Genomic DNA, 21,360 nt, shown 5'->3' on the forward strand with positions numbered 1-21,360 from the left:
AGTTCTCAAGAATTTGCCCTGGAGCAGAGGGTTCTCGAAGTGTGGTCCCTGGACCACAAGCATCACCTAGGAACTGCAAACAACTGGCCCCACCCCAGACCTGCTGAATCAAAATCTGGGGTGGGCCCCACACCCTGTGTTTGAACAGGCCGTCAGGTGATTCTGATGGACGCCAGCAGCAAGAATCCCTTAGGGCATACACAGCCCATTTCCTTGTCTCTCACTTGGGGAAGCCCAGCCAAGTTGGGCTGTGGTTCCTGCAGATGACACGCCCAGCACTCAGAGTACGGCAGCAGTGCATCGAGGACACACATCATAATAAAATAATAAAACGCCAATGCTCAAGCAAGCAGTATCACTTCACACTGCTTTATGAATCACTATCTTCCTCCCTTGTTTAAAATTCTCCAATGAGTAAGGCCCTCTGGGAAATGAATACACTGACTCTTGAAGAATCTTGCACAACGCAGGTGCAAGCATATTTACAAAACCGTAAGACAATGAAAATGAGGAGGTGGTTTGATGGACTCCTTAAACGTCTCTTGGAACACAGAACTCACTGCTTCTAACAGGCACTGAATATGGTCGGCTTTGCAGGTGTTCAGGTCACCGTCTGTCCACAAACAGAGGAAGACTGCTCCTAGGGCCCCAGACCAGCCTTGCTACCATCTGCAGAGGGCAAACGGCCATCCCCGAGGCTGCCCTTCTGTAGGCCAGCAGACCCACATTCTTCTAGGAGACACGGTCTCTGACCCCTTTCAACCCTGACTGACCCTCCAGATGTGCTTCTAATTGTCAGAGTCCCCCGACCTCTCACGTCATGTAGGCTCCAGGATGACCATGGAGCTCCTGGGGAGGTGGATCTGAGCCCAGAATGACAGGGAGCTCACTCCCCTGCCTCTGACTCCAGCCCCTGCTCACGCAGCCCAGTGTACATAGTTCTGGGCAGCCATGGCTCAAGGGCGTGCTGGGCTCCAAGCCCCTTCAACGCCTGAGGCTTTGATACACGAACTCAGCCCAACGTCTGTCCACACAGTTGGTTTTCCAAACCTCAGCGCCTTTCATCTCACTGAGGTCCACCATTCCAATCACTCCAGTTCTTTCCAGATACTGATTCCCTCAGCCAGCATGTCCTTCCCACATTTCGTTCTGTCTAATAATTTGGTTACTGTGCCCATCACATCTGTAAGCAATTTAAACACGAACAGGACTGAGGATGAAGGAGAGAGACCCAGGGCCCCCACTAGAAACCCCGCCCTAGGCGACACAGACACCCCTGCTCTAGGCTCCAAGAGCTGCTGCCCCCCTCTGGCTGCCCCCACTTGCAGAGATGTGGCAGGGTCATCATTGGATTGCCTGCTCTCCTCCTGCCCTGGCCACGTGCTCCAGGAGGGCAGGGGCCTGGGTGGCCCTGCTGACCACTGCACACGCACACCAGCAGAGTGCCAGTGCAGAGCAGGTGCTCAATAAAGGCGCCTGAAAGAAAGCAAGCTGCCACATAAAGGAAGGCAGGCAGACAAAGGGAAATAAACATATGGAAGGAAAGAAGAAAAATTACACTTTTAGGAAAGAAAAGCTGAAAGAAAAGAAAATGTAAAGAATTAATTTGGGTCATAAGGATCTGCATGTTAACAAGTCCCTCTAAGTGTCCCTCTGCCTCTTATGCTCTGAGCCTTTGCAGGACGCTGCGCAAGGCAGGGATTTGCTGACTGACACTCATGTCCCCTGAAATGACATCCTTCCTCTGACTGTCCTGTCTAGTAAACCTGTTAAAAATGACAGTGATGTGAATTATATCTCAATTTAGGAAAAAACCCCAGTCCATCTGAAACTAGTGGACAGTGAGTTTCCATTTGTGTGTCTTGTTCGTGGAGGACCTTGGCCGGCTCACCCCCCTCAGTTCTCCCAGAGCATCCATCTGGAAGCCACTCCAGGGCCGTGGCACCCAGTACCACCAATCGCACAGATGTGCTTATTTTTGGAAGAATTTTCCATCTCATGGATCAAAGGGAGGCAACTTGCCTATCTGCTGTCTGGGGGTATCTTTGCTGGGCTCTCATTCTTCGACTTCTATGGTAGGTCAGCGACGAAACCCACAGGTTTTCTGGGTACCCTGGGACATATTCCTGTGGGCCATGACACCTGAACTAATTTAGGGTGAGCTCCTAAGACTCTTCACTAAATCACCCCCCGTAACCACACTGGCTCTGTCCTCCCTGGGTGGGGAGCAGCTCTCAGCCCTCATCTGCCCTAAGCAAGGGGCCATCCCCACCTTGCCCGGGAGAAGGTAAAGCCCTATTTGTCATCCTCAGCAGCTGTTCTTATTTTCCCTCGGGGGGACAGGACCACTTGATCCTGCAGGGGTGATTCAGGCCAAGGAGCCCAACAGCTCTGTGACCTTCAGACATTCTTTGCCTCAGTTTCCTCACCTGTAAAATGGGGCGTTAATGAATCCACCTCATAGAGTCATCAGGTTATAATATGACAATATCAACACTTAGAAGATTCTCAGTCATGGTCAGATGTTGTCAGCAACGACTGGCCTTTCCATACCGCCTTCTTTCAGGTCGCAACACTACTTCTTGTCAGCGTTAGGGTGTAAGTTTTCATTTCCGAGAAACCTCTGGTCTTTCAACACGGACCCCACTGTGTTCCTTGTTAGGACCCGGGATCAGCGTCCTGAGAACTGCACCTCTGAGCTACTTCACATTTAGAGTCTCAGAAAGCCACACCCAGGACCGTCCCTCTGCTTCCAGAACCCATTTCCCTTAAGTCTGGCGTAAACACCAGGCACTGGCCGGGACCCCCAGCCCGGCTCCCTACCCATCCTGCTCTGAAACATCCTCCCCACCTCTGTGTTGACACGTGCAGAAGAGCCAGACGCTGCCTGCCCAGCACACGGGGACACGCAGGACCCACCAGTGTGCTGCCCTCCAACCAGCACACCCCATGTGGACAAGAACAGGGCCCAGAGGCAGGAGGGCCTGTCTCGGCCTCTGTGGCCTTCCGAGGGACACAGCGCTCTGCCACACAGTAATGACTGACTAGACCCACGGCTCTCAGTAGAGGCAGTGTCTTTCAGGACCCCATCTAGGAACAAAACCTAAGTCGCCTGGATGATGCAGCATCTACACGCTTCTTAAACAATACCCTGCGTCACAGGCGGGGTGGCCCTCCACGCTGGGGTAGGCTCCTGCTCGGACATGTGCCCAACCCTCGATGGACGGGCCTCGAGTGCTACACTCTGGTACCCGAGACCCTCGACGCCCTGTGATCTGACCATGAAACGTGCCAACTTTAAACAAAATGATCACAATACTAATTCTTGGGAGGACTGATGCTGCATGAACACTCACCACGTCAAATGCATCACAAGTACACAGCACTTGAGAATTCCCAGAGCGAATCCATGTCTGCTAATTCACTTTGCCCTCACAGCGCAGGGAGAAAGACCTCAGGGCTCCAGCGGAGAAACGGAGCCCCACAGCAGGGTGCTGTCTCACCAAGGTCTCCCAGCAGTCAGTGGCAGACCAGGGGCAAAGCCCAGTCCAATGTGAAGCTCACAGCCTCTGACATTCTTAAAACAAAGGGATCTACACCCACAAGGATTGAAAGCAGGGTGTCGAAGACATATTTGCACACCCATGCTCATAGCAGCATTACTCACAGCAGTCGAGAGGTGGAGGCAACCCAAGTGTCCATCGACAGGTGAATGGATAGACAAAATGTGGTCTATACAGTCAGTGGAATATGATTCCGCCTTAACAAGGAAGGAAATTCTGACACCTGCTACAACATGGATGAACCCTGAGGACATACTACATGAAAAGGGCCAAAAGGACAAATACCAGATGATTCTATTTACATGAGGTCCCTAGAGTGGTCAAATCCATAGAGACAGAGGGTAGAACGGGGGCTGTCAGGGGCTGGGAGGAGGGGAAATGGGGAGTTACTGTTTAATGGGTACAGAGTTTCAGTTTTGCAAGATGAAAAGAGCTATGGAGATGGATGGTGGTGATGGTTGCAAAACAATGTAAATGTACCCAATATCACTAAAATTGCACACTTAAAAATAGTTAAGACGGTAAATTTTATGTTAGTAAGTGTATTTCACCAGAAAAAGAGGGGGAGCCTCGGCCATGGTGACCAAACTGAGGCAGCGGCCCACCTGTGATCTTCCCTCGCCTGATCTTCTGCACCTTGTAGCGAAGGGAGGTCCCCACCATCACGTAGACGTCATGAGCTGGGTTCAGAAGGATGTTCTCCAAAATCAGCAGCGTGACCTCGGCAGGGCGTACGTTCTTGACATGAGGAAGAGGGTAGAAAAGGCGAGGTGGGTCGGGGAAGGAAGGGATGTGGGCAGAAGAAAGAGAATCTTGAGAACTTCTCAGGATGTTCATGCGGGGACAGGGAAGCTTGGGGTGATAAACAAGGCAACACCTGGAGATCCCCCAAACCCCAGGGGATCCCCCAAACCCCAGGGGATCCCGTGTGTGTGGCAGGCACACGTTCAGAGGTCGTCGCCAAAATGTCCTGAGCACGTCATTCACGTTATGCATGTTGCAGCTCAATTTACAAGAGTGATTAAAGAGGAAGAAAGGTGAGGAGCCAGGAGTGCTATCCCTGCACACTGTGGCCAGCAGGGGCTCGGGGTCTCTCCCCACAAAAGCCCTAAACTCCAGGGAGGTTGGGAAGCCGCAGACCAGCCTGGAAGGGGGAGAGGCGTGCGTCTCTGACGAGTGCTCAGCCCTGCTCCTCGGCCCCTCCCCGCCCACCTCGCACCCCACCTCCCAGCAGGAAACCCGTGAGAGGCTGAAATGGGAGGAAGACCACACGTGTCCCGTCCAGTGCACCCTCGGGTCAGCAGCCTACAGAGGGACCCGCACCTTCCGCGGACTTTGAGTGGTCCGGCAACTCTGCAAGTCGAAGAAAGCTCTTGGCAAAGCAGATGGTTCTTGTCCACAGAATTTTCTCTGGTGGAGGTACAGTCAATCACCGTCCTGTGGGTATCGACTAGTTCTGCATCTACTCGTGAATTCTTTGGATTCTCCTTTGAACCCCTTGCTACAGGTTTCCTCACTTAACAGGAAGTTAAATAACATCTCTGACACGTTAAAAAAGAAAGAAAACCATTCAGAGCCCAGGCTCTGGGTGGGCAGGTGCTTCCAGCGCAGCCGGCAGGGAACCCACCGACCAACCGCGAGCGGGACAAGTTCATGGTGGGCCTGGCCCCGCCCAGTCTGTGCACCACCCGGGGGCCCAGGATAAAGAGAGCAAACTGTCTCCAGTACTAACTGCAGAGTGCTGTGGGCTTGCGCCTGTGACACGGATGTCCCACGTTTCCAAAACCCTACAGGACTCCCACACTACTGGTAAACCACTACAGAGTGCGGACCAGAGGAGGATTTCTCTCAACCGTCACTTTAGAAGCGAAATGACAGCTGGAGGTCCACGACCTTCCCGCCCGGGCCCAGGAAAGAGGCAAAGAAAAGGAAGCTCTCAGGTCTGCAGTTCAAAAGGAGGCACGGGCAGGAGGGACCGTCACCCACAAGAACTGAGAAGGAGCCAGGACCGTGGCTAAACCCGCTTCTCACCCTGCTTCCCTCTGTGCCCACTTCATAACGGGACGTCAATGGAGAAGCAGGCGCTAGCGAGGCCGGGGTGCTGTGGCGGGGGGCGGGTGAGGAGCCCCAGCCTCCTCAAATGGGACCACCTGCCTCGGGGCTCAAGTGGGGGCGCAGGGAGAGGCGGCATGGAGGATGCTGAGGAGCCCCCAGGTGTCTGCACAGAGCCCCAGATGCCCGGGCGGGTCCCTATAGCAGGACAGGGGCAGCTTGCTGAAAACGGGCTAGTTAATGAAAACCCCCCTGCTCCTGGACCTCTCCTGAAACTGAGAACGGAGCAAATGCTTTGTGACTTTAGAGATGGTGCACTCCAGTGCCCCAACCGTCTCTCTCAAGTCATGGCCCCAAACAACAAACCAAACCAACAAAAATCTGGAGTCACCCGCAGAAGTTTCCACTCCACCAACAGGGAAACCCTCAAGACAGGGCACCCCATTTCCACTACGAAATGTATACACGGGTATGAGCAAGACAGTCAACCTCATTCCACCCCCGGAAGCCCAGCATCTCCCGAGCCCCAGGGCCCACCTTGTAGACGGCCTCCTGGAGGCGAGCCTTGAGCTTGGAGCTCCCGGTCCTCATCCCGGACACCAAGACGGTGTCCCCCTGCTTGGCCGCTTTCTCCATCTCTGAGATGTAGGAAGGAGGTATGTACGTAGACTCCAAGAACGGGAGGATTCTGGAAAAGGAACATATCGTCACACCTGACAAGTGGAACCAAAGAACCTAACACGGTCACCGTCTACCAGCACCTCCTACTAGGCGCCAGATGCGCAAATAAGTGGTGTTGCCCTAGAAATGTGTCCCTGAAACTCCCCACATCAGAATCACCAACGTCCTTGTGAAAAATGCAGATTCCTGGCCCCTGGCCCAGGCCTGTCTGCACGAAACCTAGGAATCCGCATTTTATCAAAACCCAGAAGTGATTATGGTAAAATACAGGTACTGAAATTTGAAGACCGCCTGCTCAGTTGAAATGCTTCAGTCTCACAGATGCGGATGGTGAGGCCCATGGAACCTAAGAAGCAGCCCGAGACCACAGACCCAGCCAGGGTGGCATGAGCAATGCCCATTAGCTCCCCAGCCCACCCCTCTGGGCTAGCTCCTGCCTCTGGGAAATGATTCTCAATGACCCCCCTCAGACATCAGGAAGAGTGGATCACGTCCCATCTTATCTCCCTGGGGTCAGGATGCGGGGAGAAGCCCAGGTGGGGAGCGAAGTCGGGATGCGGTGGACCCTCCCCAGAGCGTGGGCTGGTAAGCAGGGCTGGCTCAAGGGACCCCCTTGGTACAGTCTCTCACCTGCAGCTTGCGATGTACAAATAAACCCATGGTTCCGCCCAAACAAGGGCAATCCACTGGACATGTTTTCACTCTCCCTGAGATCTGTGGGGCACGGCACTATGCCATGATTTAGTCCCTTGCCCGTTTTACTAGGTGTCACATGCTGAATTTAACAAAAATCCAGGACACTCTGGTTCCTACACGCCCAGCGCCTTGGATTTTGGTTAACGTTCAGCTCACACACCAAGTGCTTGGAAGCTTAGGGGGCTGGCACGGCAGGAGATGGGCTTGGTGGTGCAGAAAGGGGCAGGGAAGCAGCGTTCCCTGAACATCTCACGTGCGCCAGGCCCCCGTCGGTGTATGAACCCACACGGCCGCCTTCCGAGGCCAGCACTATCAATGGTCTCCTCCGTCTGAAAGAGGAGGAAGCTGATGCTCAGGTGGGTTACCCGCCGTGACTGAGGCCAGGACCGGAATCCAGGTCTCTGACTGGAAAGGCCCTACTCCCGGCTGCGTGAGATACCAGCAATTCCAGAGCCTGTCCACAAGGCAGAGGCTGACGGTCCCAGCCCCAAAAGAGCTCTGACCCAGGAGGGCAACCGGCTCGCAGTCAGGGCCTGAGGACGTCTGCCGTGCAGACGGCCGTGAGCTAAGCCTGGATGTTTCCCAGAGCCCCGAGCGGGACTTTCGAAGGCGTAAATAAAAGACCAGACTCTCAACTCCCCACGAAATACTTACTGATTGCAAAGGAGGTAAGAGGGTGACTTCACAGTGGGGCACCCTGGCGGACGCCACCTCACCCAAGTGGTGACAGTGACGTCATCAGTGACAGGCGAAGGCGCGGTAAGTGCAATCAGAACCATAAGAATTGCACCTCTGTGATGTTCCCGCCAAAGATGCAAAGCTCTGAGTCTCACAGCTGGGAACATCAGAGTAAACCTGAAATGAGGGACATCCTACGAAACAACTGGACTATACTCTTCACAAGGGTCAAGGTCCTGAAAGTCAAAGAAAGACCAAGAACCTGTCCCAGGCTGATGGAGACTAAGAGAGAGAGGACAACGCGCAGCAGGTGACTCTGGGCTGGGTTTTCTGCTACAAAAGATAAAATGGGAAAAATTGGCAAAACTCGAACGAGGTCTGATGACCGTAGGCATCAGTGTTAATTTCCTAATCCTGATGACTGTCTTGTGGACATGCAGGAAGATGTCCTTAGTGGTCGTAAATGCATATCAAAATAAGTGGGGGTGACAGGGTGTCAGGTTGACAACTTGCTCTCAAATGGTTCAGGGAAACCACTTTTTGCATTGTACTTTCAACTTTTCTGTAGGCTGAAAACTGCTACAAAATTTTTTTAAAAATTAAGTCTTCCTCTCCCAAAAGGGACTATACTCTTAAAATTTTATTTAATAAAGCAGGAGGCAATGCAGTACAGCACAGATAGAAGCCCAGACTGGCATGTGCACCAGCACCGGCCAACAGAACTTGCTGCAACGATGGAGCTGCTCCACCTCTGCTCTGTCCAATACGTAGTAACCACCAACCACAGAGCCGACGACACCTTGAAATGCAGCTCGTGCATCTGAGGAACTGAACGTTTCATGTTACCTAATTTAAATTTAAGTAGCCAGGATGGGGTTGGTGGCTACCACATTGGATAGTGAAGATTTCTATAAATCTGAGTTCAAATCCCAGCTCCTCCACTTACCAACCTGAGACAGGTGGCTTAAACCTGCTTCTACATCAGAAAAGCAGAGAAAACAGGGGTATGCAAGCCAGCACGGCCGTGGGGAGAATTGAAACGCATCAAGACAGGTAACGGTTCCACCTCAGGAGGAGGCCATCCGCGTCCCCCGTGCTGGGGAGCACAGCCTCCTGCGTCTGTGAAGGGCTGTCACCGCTAGAACAGCTCTCAGCTGAAACCTGTCTCCCCTTCAATGTACCCCAACGGGAGGGCTGCCCCCTGGGGCCACACACAACCCTTCCCCTGCACCCCATGACCCCCTCCATCATCTGGGATGTTTTCTCTTCTGCAGCTGGACATCCCAGCCTCCTCGACCATCTCCCACTGCACACACCCCGGTGGGCTGCAGAAGCAGCACGGTTCCCATACAACTGTGCGAGCCGAAACCCTCTCCCTCAGCAGTCCAGGGGAACGCCGGCCCCACCCTGGGAATCGACCTGGCTCCTCGCTGACGGCGATGACGACGGAGGCGACAATGACAGCCCCCGGCCCACAGAGCCAAACGACGACCCCTTCCCGCTTCCCTTCAAGGCGAGGCGCCTCTCACCGCAGCGCGTTGTGGGAGTCTGAGAACCCGCCGGCCTCCGAGTCCTTCACGATCGTCCAGTCGAAGACCAGCCCGGCCAGAGTGCTGAAGGTGTTCCCTGAAAGAGCAGATGCGGGCAGGAATGCCCTGGCGTTAACTCCCCAGCGCGCCTGGGAAGGGGAATGCGCTCACTGCCGCCCCTGCAAAGCGGGCAGCGAGCCTCCACTCGGGAAGGGAAACCAAGGCTTCAAGGATCAGGGTCATGTGACCGTGAGGGGCTGAGCCGGGAGGTGAACCAGGCCCGCCTCGGGTGAAGCTGGCGTCCGTCCCTCGGTACCTCCTGCCCTGGCTGCTCACGCCGGGCCCAGCGTGCTGCCTCACCATCACTCTCCCGTCACAAGACCTGATCGTTCAAGCCGGGACTCCCAACACCTGAGTCGTTCGCTCCTCCTCACCACCTCCCCGTGCAGGCGAGGACACCCGGGGGGGCAGACCCCCGCCACCTGGTTCCATGTGACCATTCCCGCCTCTTCGCCCTGACGCTGAGACTCCCGGGGTCCCAGGGGCAGGAGACGGGAAGCCACGCACAGGAGCTGGGCTCTGAAGTGCTGGCTTGCTGTCCATGCCTTTCACCGGGACGTCAGAACCAGGGAGCCTAGCGGCGACTGGGCAACGATTCTTGGAGGAGCAGGACTCAGAGCGGGTCTTAAAGGCTCGGTCAAGACCTTCTTAGTGTAAGTCCAAGGCCTGCTTCCACGTGGACGCCCTGGAACAGGGCGGGAGATGAAAACTGGTGGCTCAAAGGCCTGTTCTGCTGGACGCTATGGCTTTCTTGGTTTGCACACTACCTAGGCAGCGCTGCTTTTACATTTCTGAATTCGTTCCCATCGTGTCAAATTAAGAAATGCAACATATAAATCCAACTTCCAATTTCTCTTGAAAAGTCTGAAGATCTAGCCACGTGGGTCCTATTCCCTCTGCTGACCAACGGCTGGCTCAGCCTCTCTAGGAAGGATCATGGTCTCCGTTTTGGCGCACTCTCCACCACACCCTATTGTTCCACACCCACACCACCTCCGTCATCTACATTCCCTGCCTGGCCAGCTCCCAAAACAGAGCATCGGGGGCCTAGAAAAGCTCTTCTACAGTGCAAAGGGCAAGGCATTTAGAGTCAGATGGGCCTGGGATCCTGCCCCACCCCATCTGTGAGATCTCAGAGGCCGAATGAAACAGTGCTTAGCAAATGCTCCAGAAAATTGGGCTGTCTTGGCCATTACTTTTTAGGGTATCTATTATGAAGAGAGGCCACTCCTTACAGTTCCCTAGATGTCTTTCCATCCACTTGGGCAACTGATCAGGAGAAGGGAAGACAAACCCTGCCTACTATGGACAGAGGCTGAGAGATTTTTTTCTCAGAGGTCCGAGGGAGCACCCAGGACACCCATCTGCTGACAGAACTCACCCAGGTCCCTCCTCGGTGGACAGTGAGCAACACAGAGGGTGCAAAGGGGGACAGGACAAGGCAGAAACTGGGGGAGGCAGCCGCAGGGACCCCGTGGCCTCTCCTCTACAAATCCGAGCCCGCAAGCACCCCGGCCCAGCGGGCAGGTGGGCCACGCTCACAGGGCCCAGGCACAGTGCTCCCACTGCATACAGCATGCTCAGCTGTCACTCGCTGGGGACGCCAGAGGACACGGACTACCCCATTTATCTCCAAGTCCTCTGTGGTGCTCAGCAGTGCTTGACACACACAGTAGGTGCTCAATAAATGATTCTGAGCAAACAAAAGGCCTGCGGTTTCTTAAACCTCAAAGCGTTCTAACTGAAGTAACCTGTCTTCCCAACACCGGGGCATTAGGTAAGAAGGCAGATAGTAAAACCCACGCCAGCGAAGCAGGTCGGCCGCAAGAGACGCGAGAATCCTCTAGTCCAACCCCAGGGAACCACTCCCTCCTGCGTCCACTGCATGAGGGCCCACACCTTTCTCACACAGTCCAGTGACGAGCAGCTCACCACCTCCAAACACAGCCCGTTCCTCTGTTTTAACACCTCTGACCCTGAGGACCTTCTTCTGCCCATCCAGCTGAAATGGGCGCACAAGCAAAGCCGGCCCAAACCCCCACCTCCCGGCGGCAGAGCCACACGCGCTGACTCCACAGTGTGCTCAGTTAGGACAACGATGGATCTCCCTGCTGTCACGGAGGACTGGGAAAGGATGGAGAGAAATTCAACACGAAAGCCCATCAGACAGTCCGCTCTCTACCACACGTCCATTCAAACACCACGAACGCGTGCTGAACACCTACCCCGGGTGTTTCCAGCTCGGTCATCTCCACGCACCACTCTTCTCTTCTGTAAAATGGGAATGAAAACAACCACCCACATGGTCGTCGGGGAGATCGAACAAGAAAGCACCCCCAGGGAGGCGCCTGGAACGTGCTGGCCAGCCCCAGGGAGCAAGTACTGTCCCCTGCGGCCTTCTGAGGACACGGACCCTGTGGCGGGGGAGCCTGCTCGGGTCTCTCCACGTGGAAAGCGCGATGGGAGCCCCGTCCTCCTCCATCTCAGGGGCCACGCGTGGAGCTCTGCTGCCCAGCATCTTTGCTGCCCCTCGCCCCGTCTCCCCTGGAAGCCCACCACGTTGAAGTGCGGAAGAACAGACGAATGTGTGTAATTCCAAGAGCAGGAAGCGTCCTTGGGCTTCCATAAGTTGCACCAACTTGCAAGACTAGCTGCATCATTTGCAGGGCTCTGCACAATGAAAACGCGGGGCCTCTCGTTAAAAGGCAGGAGAAAGTGCCCGAGGAAGGCAAGTCAGACTCAGAAGCTTGGAAGGAGACAGAGGAGGGCCCCAGGTACGGAGCTGGCCTGAGGGAGTGCTCCCTTGGGGTGCAGGGACATGCCAGGGTGAGTGCAGATCCTTAAAGGCACCCAGAGGCCCTGTCCTGCAATTTGGACCAAATTTGGGGCTGCCAGCCACTGGGATCCCCTCCTGCCAGCTACTGGACCAACACGCCACGTCCCAGCTGACGCAGGCTCTGGGGAAACTGAGTGAGGCATCTCTCCTTCCCACGGCCTGCTGATCCCTTACTCAGTCCCTTTAAGCCTGTGCACCAGGATGGGCTGGGTACCTGGATGAGGGTGGGTGAGAGGCTCACTCTGGCCAATACGCAGCCTCCAGACCAGACGTGCCCTGGCGCCGCCAGCCCGGGGCAGGGACAGCCACCACCACACTCCACCCCAACGTCCCTGGGGCACACGCACCCAGCCGTCCCCACCCAGACCCCACCGGGGATGCCAGGTGGCAGTAGTCACAGAGCAAGGATGGGGAGGGAGAGGCTGGGCAGGACCTAGGACATCAGGGTACAGGGAGCAGCAGGTGGCTGAGAACCCATCCCAGGAAGCAGGGAGGTGACAAGGAACAGGACCTCAAATTACCAAGGCTCCAAGTCCCCGGTGCATGCTCCTCTGTCCCACTGGACGCCATTCACAAAACACAAATGAAATCTATCAATTTCCAGCAGGAGCTGCCTGCAGAGCATTAAACCAAGTCTGGGCCCTTCTGAGCAGGAGGCCCTGTGTGAAGCTGGCTCTGTGCACAGGAAGAAGGGACCGACTACAAGGTGACAAAATAAAACCACAGGAGACTGTCACTGTGACCCCAGCACCAGCCAGGGCGGAGGGTGAGTGAGGAAGGTACCTCCCAGCCAACACCAGGCTCCAAGACGGACACTTCAGCAGCAATCTGCAGGGCTGGAGGAGGGGGGATGTTTTCAAGAAACTTCTATCTAAAACTTTGCTTTTTCCATTCAAAAAGTAGCTATTAGGACCTACTATGTGCGTCAGACAGAGCCCTCACCTTGAAGCCTCACAGCCAAGTGCTAACATTAACGAGGAAAAGCCGGGGGGCGGGGGGGCCGGCCCTGTGGCTTAGCGGTTGGGTGCACACGCTCCGCTACTGGCGGCCCGGGTTCGGATCCTGGGCGTGCACCGACGCACTGCTTCTCCGTCCACGCTGAGGCGGCGTCCCACGTACAGCAACTAGCAGGATGTGCAACTACGACATACAACTACCTACTGGGGCTTGGGTGATGGCGGGGAGGAGGAGGATTGGCAATAGACGTTACCTCAGGGCTGGTCTTCCTCAGCAAAAAGAGGAGGATTGGCATGGATGTTAGCTCAGGGCTGATCTTCCTCACAAAAAAAAAGGAAAAGCCAGGGGTCTAGTCTCTGGAGGGTGCATCTCCCCTGTCCTAGGCCCAGGAGGGCAGCAGAAGAACAGGAAGCAATTCAACTGGGCCCAAGGTCCAGTGTCAAACAGGGAAGAATCCTCACGAATGAAGTGACCCCAATTCTGCCCTCCAAGTGCTGAACTTGACAACACAGCGTGAAAATGCCCCGTACCCAGTGAATTGCTGCTGATTTCAGAAGAGAGGAACGAACTTCACCCTGGGTAGTCAGGGTGACGTCCCCGGAGGAGAGACATCTGAGAGGGAGTGCCCAGAGGACCAGGGCTTCTGAAAGCAGAGACGGGAAGGGAAGGTGGAAGGTGCTCTGAGCAGGACACGGGGCACAAGGAAAGGGGAGGAGGGAGCATCTTTGGTGACCCCGAGCCAGCCCAGTTCTACGAATGCACAAAGCACCTGTGCGGGCTGGGAGATAACTGTGAACACAGTAACTGCAGGGAGGCACTCTGCAGACGGCCTCAGGCCAAAAAGGTCAACCCCAGCCCCCACGCAGAGGGCCCCCAACGCCCAGGAAAAACACAGCAGCACGGGACAGGCAGTGTGGCCCAGCGGACAAGAGCTCAGGCAGCAGAGTCCCACACCCTGAGATCCGGCCCTGCTCTCCCACCCACGAGCTGTGTGACCTTGGGCAAGTTACCTAAGCTCTCTGGGCCTTAGCTTGCTTGCCTACACAATGAGGGGTAAAGACTGCACTTGGAAAAGGCCTGGCCCACACAGGGCACCGATCAATGTCTGCTGAGCCACAAGCAGACTCTTTTTGGACAACCACCCACCCATCTAGATAAGGTATGTCCCTTCTGAGATGGCAAGGTCCTCAGAGGTTACAAGGGTCAAGTTCGTCTCCGCAAAGGAGAGTCTGACCACTAAAGAAGACACAGGCTCAGAAAGAAGAAGGGATAACTAAGGTACTAGCCCAAGTATGTCTGGCAGGGAAGACCAAGCAGAAAGTACGCTACCCTCACAGCGAACAAGGAGGAAGGGAGCCACCACCTGCTTGCTGCAAAGGTGGGGTCTCGATGGGGCTGTTCGTGATGACCCAGGGGGTGCAGGCCAGCCGGTCAACCTCGACCTCCTGCTCTGGAATGGGCCGCATGTGCCATCGAAACCGAGGAGTGGGAGCAGGGTGAAAAGTGGATGCCCAGGGGCATGTCAAGGGCCACTGAGCATCTCTCCTGCACAGGAAGCCCGGAGCAGCCACGTTCCCACTCCTGACATCTCCACCAACCGCCTTAGGAAAAGGACACGCACCCAGGTGAAAAACAAGTGACTTAAAAATGACTTAACTGTAACAGAAAAGATGGACAACCCTGGTAAGGATGTGGAGAAACTGGAACCTTCATGCACTGCTGGTGAGAAGTAAAATAACACAGCCGCTGTGGAAAACAGTCTGCAAGTTCCTCAAAAAAACTAAATGTAGAGTTACCTGTGACCCAGCAATTCCATTCCTAGGGGTGTACCCAAGAGAAACGAGCACCTACATCCACACAAACACTTGTACGAGAGTGTTCACAGCAGCATTATTCACAACAGCCAAAAGGGGGAACAACTCAGGTGTCTACCGATGGATGAACGGATAACAAAACGGGATGTACTCGCACAATGGAATGTTATCTGATCAGGACAAGGAACGAAGTACTGATACATGCTGCCACGTGGACGAACCTTGAGAACACGGTGCCCAGTAACAGCCAGTCACAGAAGACGTTATCGTGTGATTCCATTTATACGAAACGTCCACACTAGGCATATCGAGACACAGAAAGTAGATGAGTGACTGCCAGGAGCTAGAGGCAGCAGGGAATGGAAAGTGACTGCTAAGGGGTATTGGGTTTCTTTTAGTAATGACGAAGGTTTCTGTAATGGTGGCACAACTTTGTGAATATACTAAAAACCACTGAAATGTACACTTTAAACGGGTAAATTTCATGGTCTGTAAATCTTGATAAAGTAATCTGTTTTAAAATGTGACTTAAGGTGGAAACTGTAGAACAGAGAGATCGAGAGCAGGGGCTGGCAGACTACAGCCCCCGGCCATGTCTGACCCACCACCTGTTTTTGTAAATAAAGTTTCATTAGGACACAGCCACTCGCATTCATTTCCTCTGCTTTAGAGCGACAAGGGCAGAGCTGGGTAGGTGCAGCAGAGACTGTGGAGCCAGCAAAGCCCAGGATATTTACTATCTGACCCTTCACAGAAAAAGTTTGCCGACCCCTGGCCAAGAGGGGGAACTCTGGGACCAGCTGGAGCTCGGGTTCCAGCCCTGCTGTATACTAACTACATGTCTTTTCCCACACGCGCGCGTCTGTGTGGGTGCACACGCCCTGTGCCTCAGTCTCATCGTCTGGCATGAAATGAGTCAGAACACGTAAGGAGTGCCTGGCACCAGTGTGGCCTCAGACTTTGGTCTCTTGCTCCCAAGAACAGCAAGCGATCTCCCCAGAGTCCTGCAGGGGAGCCCCCATCACCCCAGTGCACAAGCCCCTTCCTCAGCTCCCTCTGCTTTCAGACCAAGTGCAGATCCCACATGGGACACACAAGGCCCTTGACAGCCCGCATCCCACCCCGTCTCCAAGCTTCAGTCTCCTGCAGAATAAAACGCCTTCCCTGCCTGGCAAACCCCACGACTCAAGCCTCAGTCAAACATCACGTCTCCCGAGAAACTGTCCTGACCTCTGTCCTCCACACCCCACTGCCAACCTTCCCGGGGGCTGTCTCCCCCCAACTCTGCGGTCCCTTCACACTTTGCATCCCATTTGATTACGAACGGCATCTACTGAGTCACATGCAGTGGACCTCCTCCACAGCCTGAGATTCTGGGGGCAGAGGCCAGGCCCTTCCTTCCCCTGCAGCACCCCCCGGACCGGGCAGACGCCCAGGAGGTAGAAAGTGCTGAAACGTGACCCGGCTTTCTGTGCACCCACCATGGGCCACACAGTACAAAAGCCTCTACACACTTATCACCAAATCCTCACAACTCTCAGGTAAGCATCACTGTCTGAATTTCACAGATCAGAAAATGGTTCCGAGAGTCAGGCAGCTTCTCTGATGAACGAATACACAGAGGAAGAAAGGATCCGACAAACGCTCCACAACGGTGATTTTGCCCCCGAGGGACATTGGCAGTGGCTGCAGATATTTTTGGTTGTCACGACTTGGGGAGTTCCACTGGCATCTAGTGGGTAGAGGCCAGGGATGCTGCGAAACATCCTGTACCATAGTGGCAGCCTTACCTGTGGCAGCCTACCACAGAGAATTATCTGGCCCCAAATTCACATACTACCTAGGCTAAGAAACCCTGATTCAAAAAATCTTCTTTTAAAAGTGGGATGGGCCTGGAAAGGTCAGGGAAGATTTCAAAGACAAGGAGTGGACTCAAAGTTTTGGAAGATCCCTTGTCTGAAAGACGTCTTTTGCCTGACTTACTTTCTTCAACAAGAATCTTAACCTACACACTTTCCCTTTGTTCCATTACCAACAGGTCAGGCTACAGCCAAGATACTGCCTACCATCAGAACAGGTTTCTAAGAATCCCAGCCTGAAGAAGCTGACATTCGACTCTGGTGGAGAAGTGAGGGATGGTGCAAGGGACCCAGACATGTCGTCCCCCTGCCCCACCCCACCCCCACACACTCTGCAGTCTGGATCCGGAAGCCAACACCAGCCCTCAACGCCGAGCAAGGAGAATGCCTCTCACTGTTACAGCGTGTGACCCAGTGAGCCCCTCCCAGCGTCCTGTCACTGCCCAGACACCCAGATGTTGGCTTCTCAAAGACGTGTTTGACCACGCAGAGCCCTGTGCACAGGCACGGAGCTGGCCTCCAGGGGCTGCTAACGCTCGCAACACGCAGGCCCTGCCGCAGAGGCCAGTGCACCCGAGAAGTGGCCACGGCCTTGCTGCCATGGAGGGCCGCGGGTCCACCTCAGAGGTGGTCTCGACCTCATCTACGTCTCCCGCCCCCGGCACCAACTGCACCATCCTGGCTGACGCAGCCCTCCGTGGAGAACAGCAGGGCCAGACACGAGGGGAGAGAGAAACAGAGACTGCCAGGTGGACATCCCACCTTCAGCGTCCAGAGCCCGGACCTTCAGCTCCAGCGGAGAGTCCTCCAGGTAGAGTTCGCGGGTGGTGGAGACGATCTGAATGCCATGGATGACGTCGACGATGGCGTCACAGCGCAGGACCTGGCCGGTGGCTGGAGGGACGGGAATGGAGGGGTCAGCATGGAGGGCGGCCCCCGACTGCCACCCCACCTCCAGGGCCTCACAGGCCAGGCTGTCTTACACTCTGGCAAAGACTAGAGTGATCAACAGAACCCCCAAAACGGGGCGGGAAGAGCCCAATTAACCCAGGAGCCAAGCCGCTGGTCACGCACGGCCCTTCTGCAGGTGAGCCGGACTTCTGGAAAGCAGGGGCTTCGGAGGCAAGGTCGCTGCCCATCTTGTACTTTTCCGACGTGAGCAGCAGCATTTACAGCTGTGTGCAAAACACTCCTCCCGGAAAATCTAATTTTGTTCAGGGGGTAACCACTGAGTTAAATGACGAGGGCTCCAGTGTGACGAGTTAGCATCCAAACAGGTAACACTGTTCTGAAGCCTGTCCCGACACCGAGATCAGGAACTACAGCTGGAGCTTGTTCTCACTGGAGTTTCCACACGAGACTGTCAACCATACTACAGAACAGAAGGGCATGCGCCCAGAGCCTTCACTCGCTCCATAAAGAAGATACATAAATGGATACATCATCTGGAGGATTCTCTAGTGTAAAAGTAACAGCATGTGACACAAAATCATTCTGACCACTCTCCAGGCCCCACATAAAACTACCTGTGCACTGTTAATGGGATTTTGTTAGAGAGCAATGCAGCCCCATTTGTCAAAAGCCTGAAAAATATTCATATGCTGTGACCCAGTAAAACTGGGATCCTTCTTTGGCAGGACATAACCTAAAAAAACCCAAATTCTTCTCTATAAAAATATTTATTTTTCATAGAACACTGAAACAAACATCTGAAAACACTCTAAATGCCCATATAAGAGAATGCTTCAAGGACAACCTGCTGTGAAGACGAGTATTCAGCCACTGAAAATAATTCCACGATGATGGGGCTGGCGTGGTGACACAGTGGTTAAGTTCACGCATTCTGCTTTGGCGGCCCGGGGTTTGTGGGTTCGCATTCTGGGCGGAGACCAACCACACTTATCAAGCCATGCTGTGGCAGCATCCCACATATAAAGTAGAGGAAGATGGGCACAGATATTAGCCCAGGGCCAATCTTCCTCAGCAAAAAGAGGAGGATTGGCAACGGATGTTAACTCAGGGCTAATCGTCCTCACACACAAAAACAATAATAATAATAATAATAATAATAATAATAATTCCATGATGAAACGGAAAATTTTTCAAATATGTTAGTGGGGAAAAGCATGATGAGAAATTTTCTTGACTGTTTCCTAAGCATTTTACAACCACAATACGGCAAATTAATGTGGGGAAGTGAAAGGATTGCAACAACCACCTTCATTTTGATTGGCTACCCACTAAAGAGTGTTTTGGGTGATAAACAGTAATTTAGACGTGAAAGCCAGCCTCCGTGGGAGGGAAACCAGCACAAAGTGCTGGCAGGAGGGACCAGGGAGGGTGCTGCTTGCTCGGCGCCCCCACCCCCCGCCTGGGCGGCCTCCAACCCAACAAGAGACAGAGAAAGCACTGCCACGGGCTTGGGCAGGCCTGTGGGCGGAGGTCTCAAGGGGGTATTTCCCATCTCTCGTCCCCGCCAGGGGTCACACGGCACTCAAAGCCCTTACTGATGTCCTCTGCGAAGACGATGCTCGTCAGGCGGGCGGGCTGGGACGGGCGGGCCTGCACCACCGCCTTCTGGGAGCACTGCTGCTCGTCCGGGCCCAGCGGCTCAACGCTGGCCACCTCCGGCCGGGTCGAGGACCTGCAGGGAGAAGACGAGAACTTACTCTCAGGAGCCACCCCAAGAGGCAGAGCTGGGACCAGAAGCCAAAGCTGCGGCTCCTCACCCAGGCTCTGTCCCAGACGCACAGAGTCGAGGCGGGCAGTCTCCACCACCTTCAAACCCGGAGGAGAGATGGGGCCCAGCGAGGCTCCTCTAACAGGAGCACGATGACCTGAGGGTGGGGACCGCCACACACCCCCCACTGAGCAAACCAAACAGAGTCTGAACACTGGGAAACAACCTCAGCGCTCAGTGGACAGTCGCCTTACAAGACTACCCTGTGGATCTGGAAATAATTCCCTATCAGCAGGGACACCGCCGTGGAGTCTGGTGAGGAGACGCCGTGTCTCCCTGCTGCCCCCGAGCCAGGCTGGCACACAGCAGGCTCCCAGACGCTAGCTTCCCTCCCCGAATAGGTCTACAAAAGCTGGGGATGACCAACTGGAACGACGACCACAGTCACGGTCCCCGTGCGCACGGAGCTGACATTACGCTGAAGTGGGGAGAAAGGCAGATGAACACACAGACAAATGATCAGTAAAATCTATGACATGACTTCCCACGGCGAGACGGGCCTTAAAACAGGACGGAGGGCCGGGTTCCTGGGTCGAGGAGAGAGTGGAGCGAGCGGGCATGAGCAGAGCGGGTTCTGCATGGAAAGCAGGAGGAGAGTGTGTGCCGCCAGTGGGATCTGCAGACGGCGCTCAGGGCGGCCTCTCCATGAACAGCATGAGAAGATCTGGTGTTTCAGGCAGAGCCCCCAGGTAGGAAGCAGCTGGGTGTGCTCCAAGAACAGAAAGGCCAGTGCGATCTGAGCCCTGGGACTCAAGGAGACGAAAGTGCTGAGCTCAAGGAGATGGAGGTGCTGAGGTCACGGACATGGAGGTGCTGAGGTCACGGACATGGAGGTGCTGAGCTCACGGACATGGAGGTGCTGAGGTCAAGGAGACAGCAGGTTCTGAGGTCAAGGAGATGGAGGTGCCCTGGCAGGCACCCGGCGATGGGCCAGTGCCTCCACTGCAAGTGCACGGAAACCAGCCTCACCCTCTGCTAAGGACAGAGGAGAGACCTCTGTGGTCTCCTCATGGAGAGAGCTCTTCTGAGAAAAGAGCTTTTCAGAGACTACGGGAAGACAACCAAGCGGACAGGAGCACACACCCAGACAAGAGGGTGAGAGAAGGGGCCCATGGCAACACGCCCCACACCAAGCGAGACACAGACTCCTTTTAAGGCAGCAGCTCTGAGACTCCAGGATGGTTTTCAAAGGGCATTAACCCTCCCCTCCCACACACCCACATGCATGCACACACACACTCACTGTGGACACAAGAACAAATGAGAAAACTCAGATCACACCGACCAAGGAGGCAGGACAAAGAATTGCAGTGTGGGGTCCTGGCTTGGATCCAGGAACAGAAAAGGAAACTTGGTGGGAAAACTGGTGAGATCCAGGCAGCCTAGAGAGTAGGGAACAGTCAGGTACCAAGGTCAACTTCTTCATCTGGACAAATGTACTAGTTATGTAAGATGTTAACTTCAGAGGAAGCTGGGTGAAGGGCATACAGGAACTCTCTGTGTTATCTGTGCAACTTCCCTGTAAATCTCAAATTTTTCCAAAATTAAAAACTAAAGAAAAAAAGGGGGGATTGGAGGAACGAGCAGGCAGAGCACAGAGGATTTTTAGGGCAGTGAGACTGTGTGACACTGTAACGATAACACACATCATACAGGACATCTGTCCAAACCCAGAGAATGCACAATGGACCCTCCCGCATCCCCCAGTCCTTCCGCGGACGGCCGCTGCGATGGCCTGGCAGCTTTCCGAGCAGGCTGGAAAACACGGCACCTCGTATTCCGTGCCCACTGAGGTGCAGGGTTACGTTAAACACCGATACAGGCCCTAAAGCAGCCGTCTCCAACTGAAACATAACTCGAATCACAAAATTTTCTACCTGCCTTATTTTTGAAAA

General features: G+C 54.6%; 1 protein-coding gene across 6 annotated transcripts in view; it reads right to left on the reverse strand.

Annotated features, from left to right (window-relative positions):
• LOC131420416 (nuclear pore membrane glycoprotein 210) overlaps positions 1-21,360 on the reverse strand; it is a 111,108-nt gene that overhangs the window by 76,345 nt on the left and 13,403 nt on the right. For 5 of the 6 annotated variants that reach the window (XM_058566408.1, XM_058566386.1, XM_058566395.1 and 2 more), the window contains exons 2-6: positions 19,233-19,369; positions 17,488-17,619; positions 9,200-9,296; positions 6,153-6,303; positions 4,169-4,301 (exon numbers count right to left, since the gene is read on the reverse strand). In XM_058566408.1, coding sequence (XP_058422391.1) covers positions 4,169-4,301; positions 6,153-6,303; positions 9,200-9,296; positions 17,488-17,619; positions 19,233-19,369 — 650 coding nt within the window. Of the gene's footprint in view, positions 1-4,168; positions 4,302-6,152; positions 6,304-9,199; positions 9,297-17,487; positions 17,620-19,232; positions 19,370-21,360 lie in introns of those variants that run through there. The other variant, XM_058566417.1, reaches the window with a different exon arrangement.

Source organism: Diceros bicornis, chromosome 2, assembly GCF_020826845.1.
Source record: "Diceros bicornis minor isolate mBicDic1 chromosome 2, mDicBic1.mat.cur, whole genome shotgun sequence".
NCBI classification, from domain to species: Eukaryota; Metazoa; Chordata; class Mammalia; order Perissodactyla; family Rhinocerotidae; genus Diceros; species Diceros bicornis.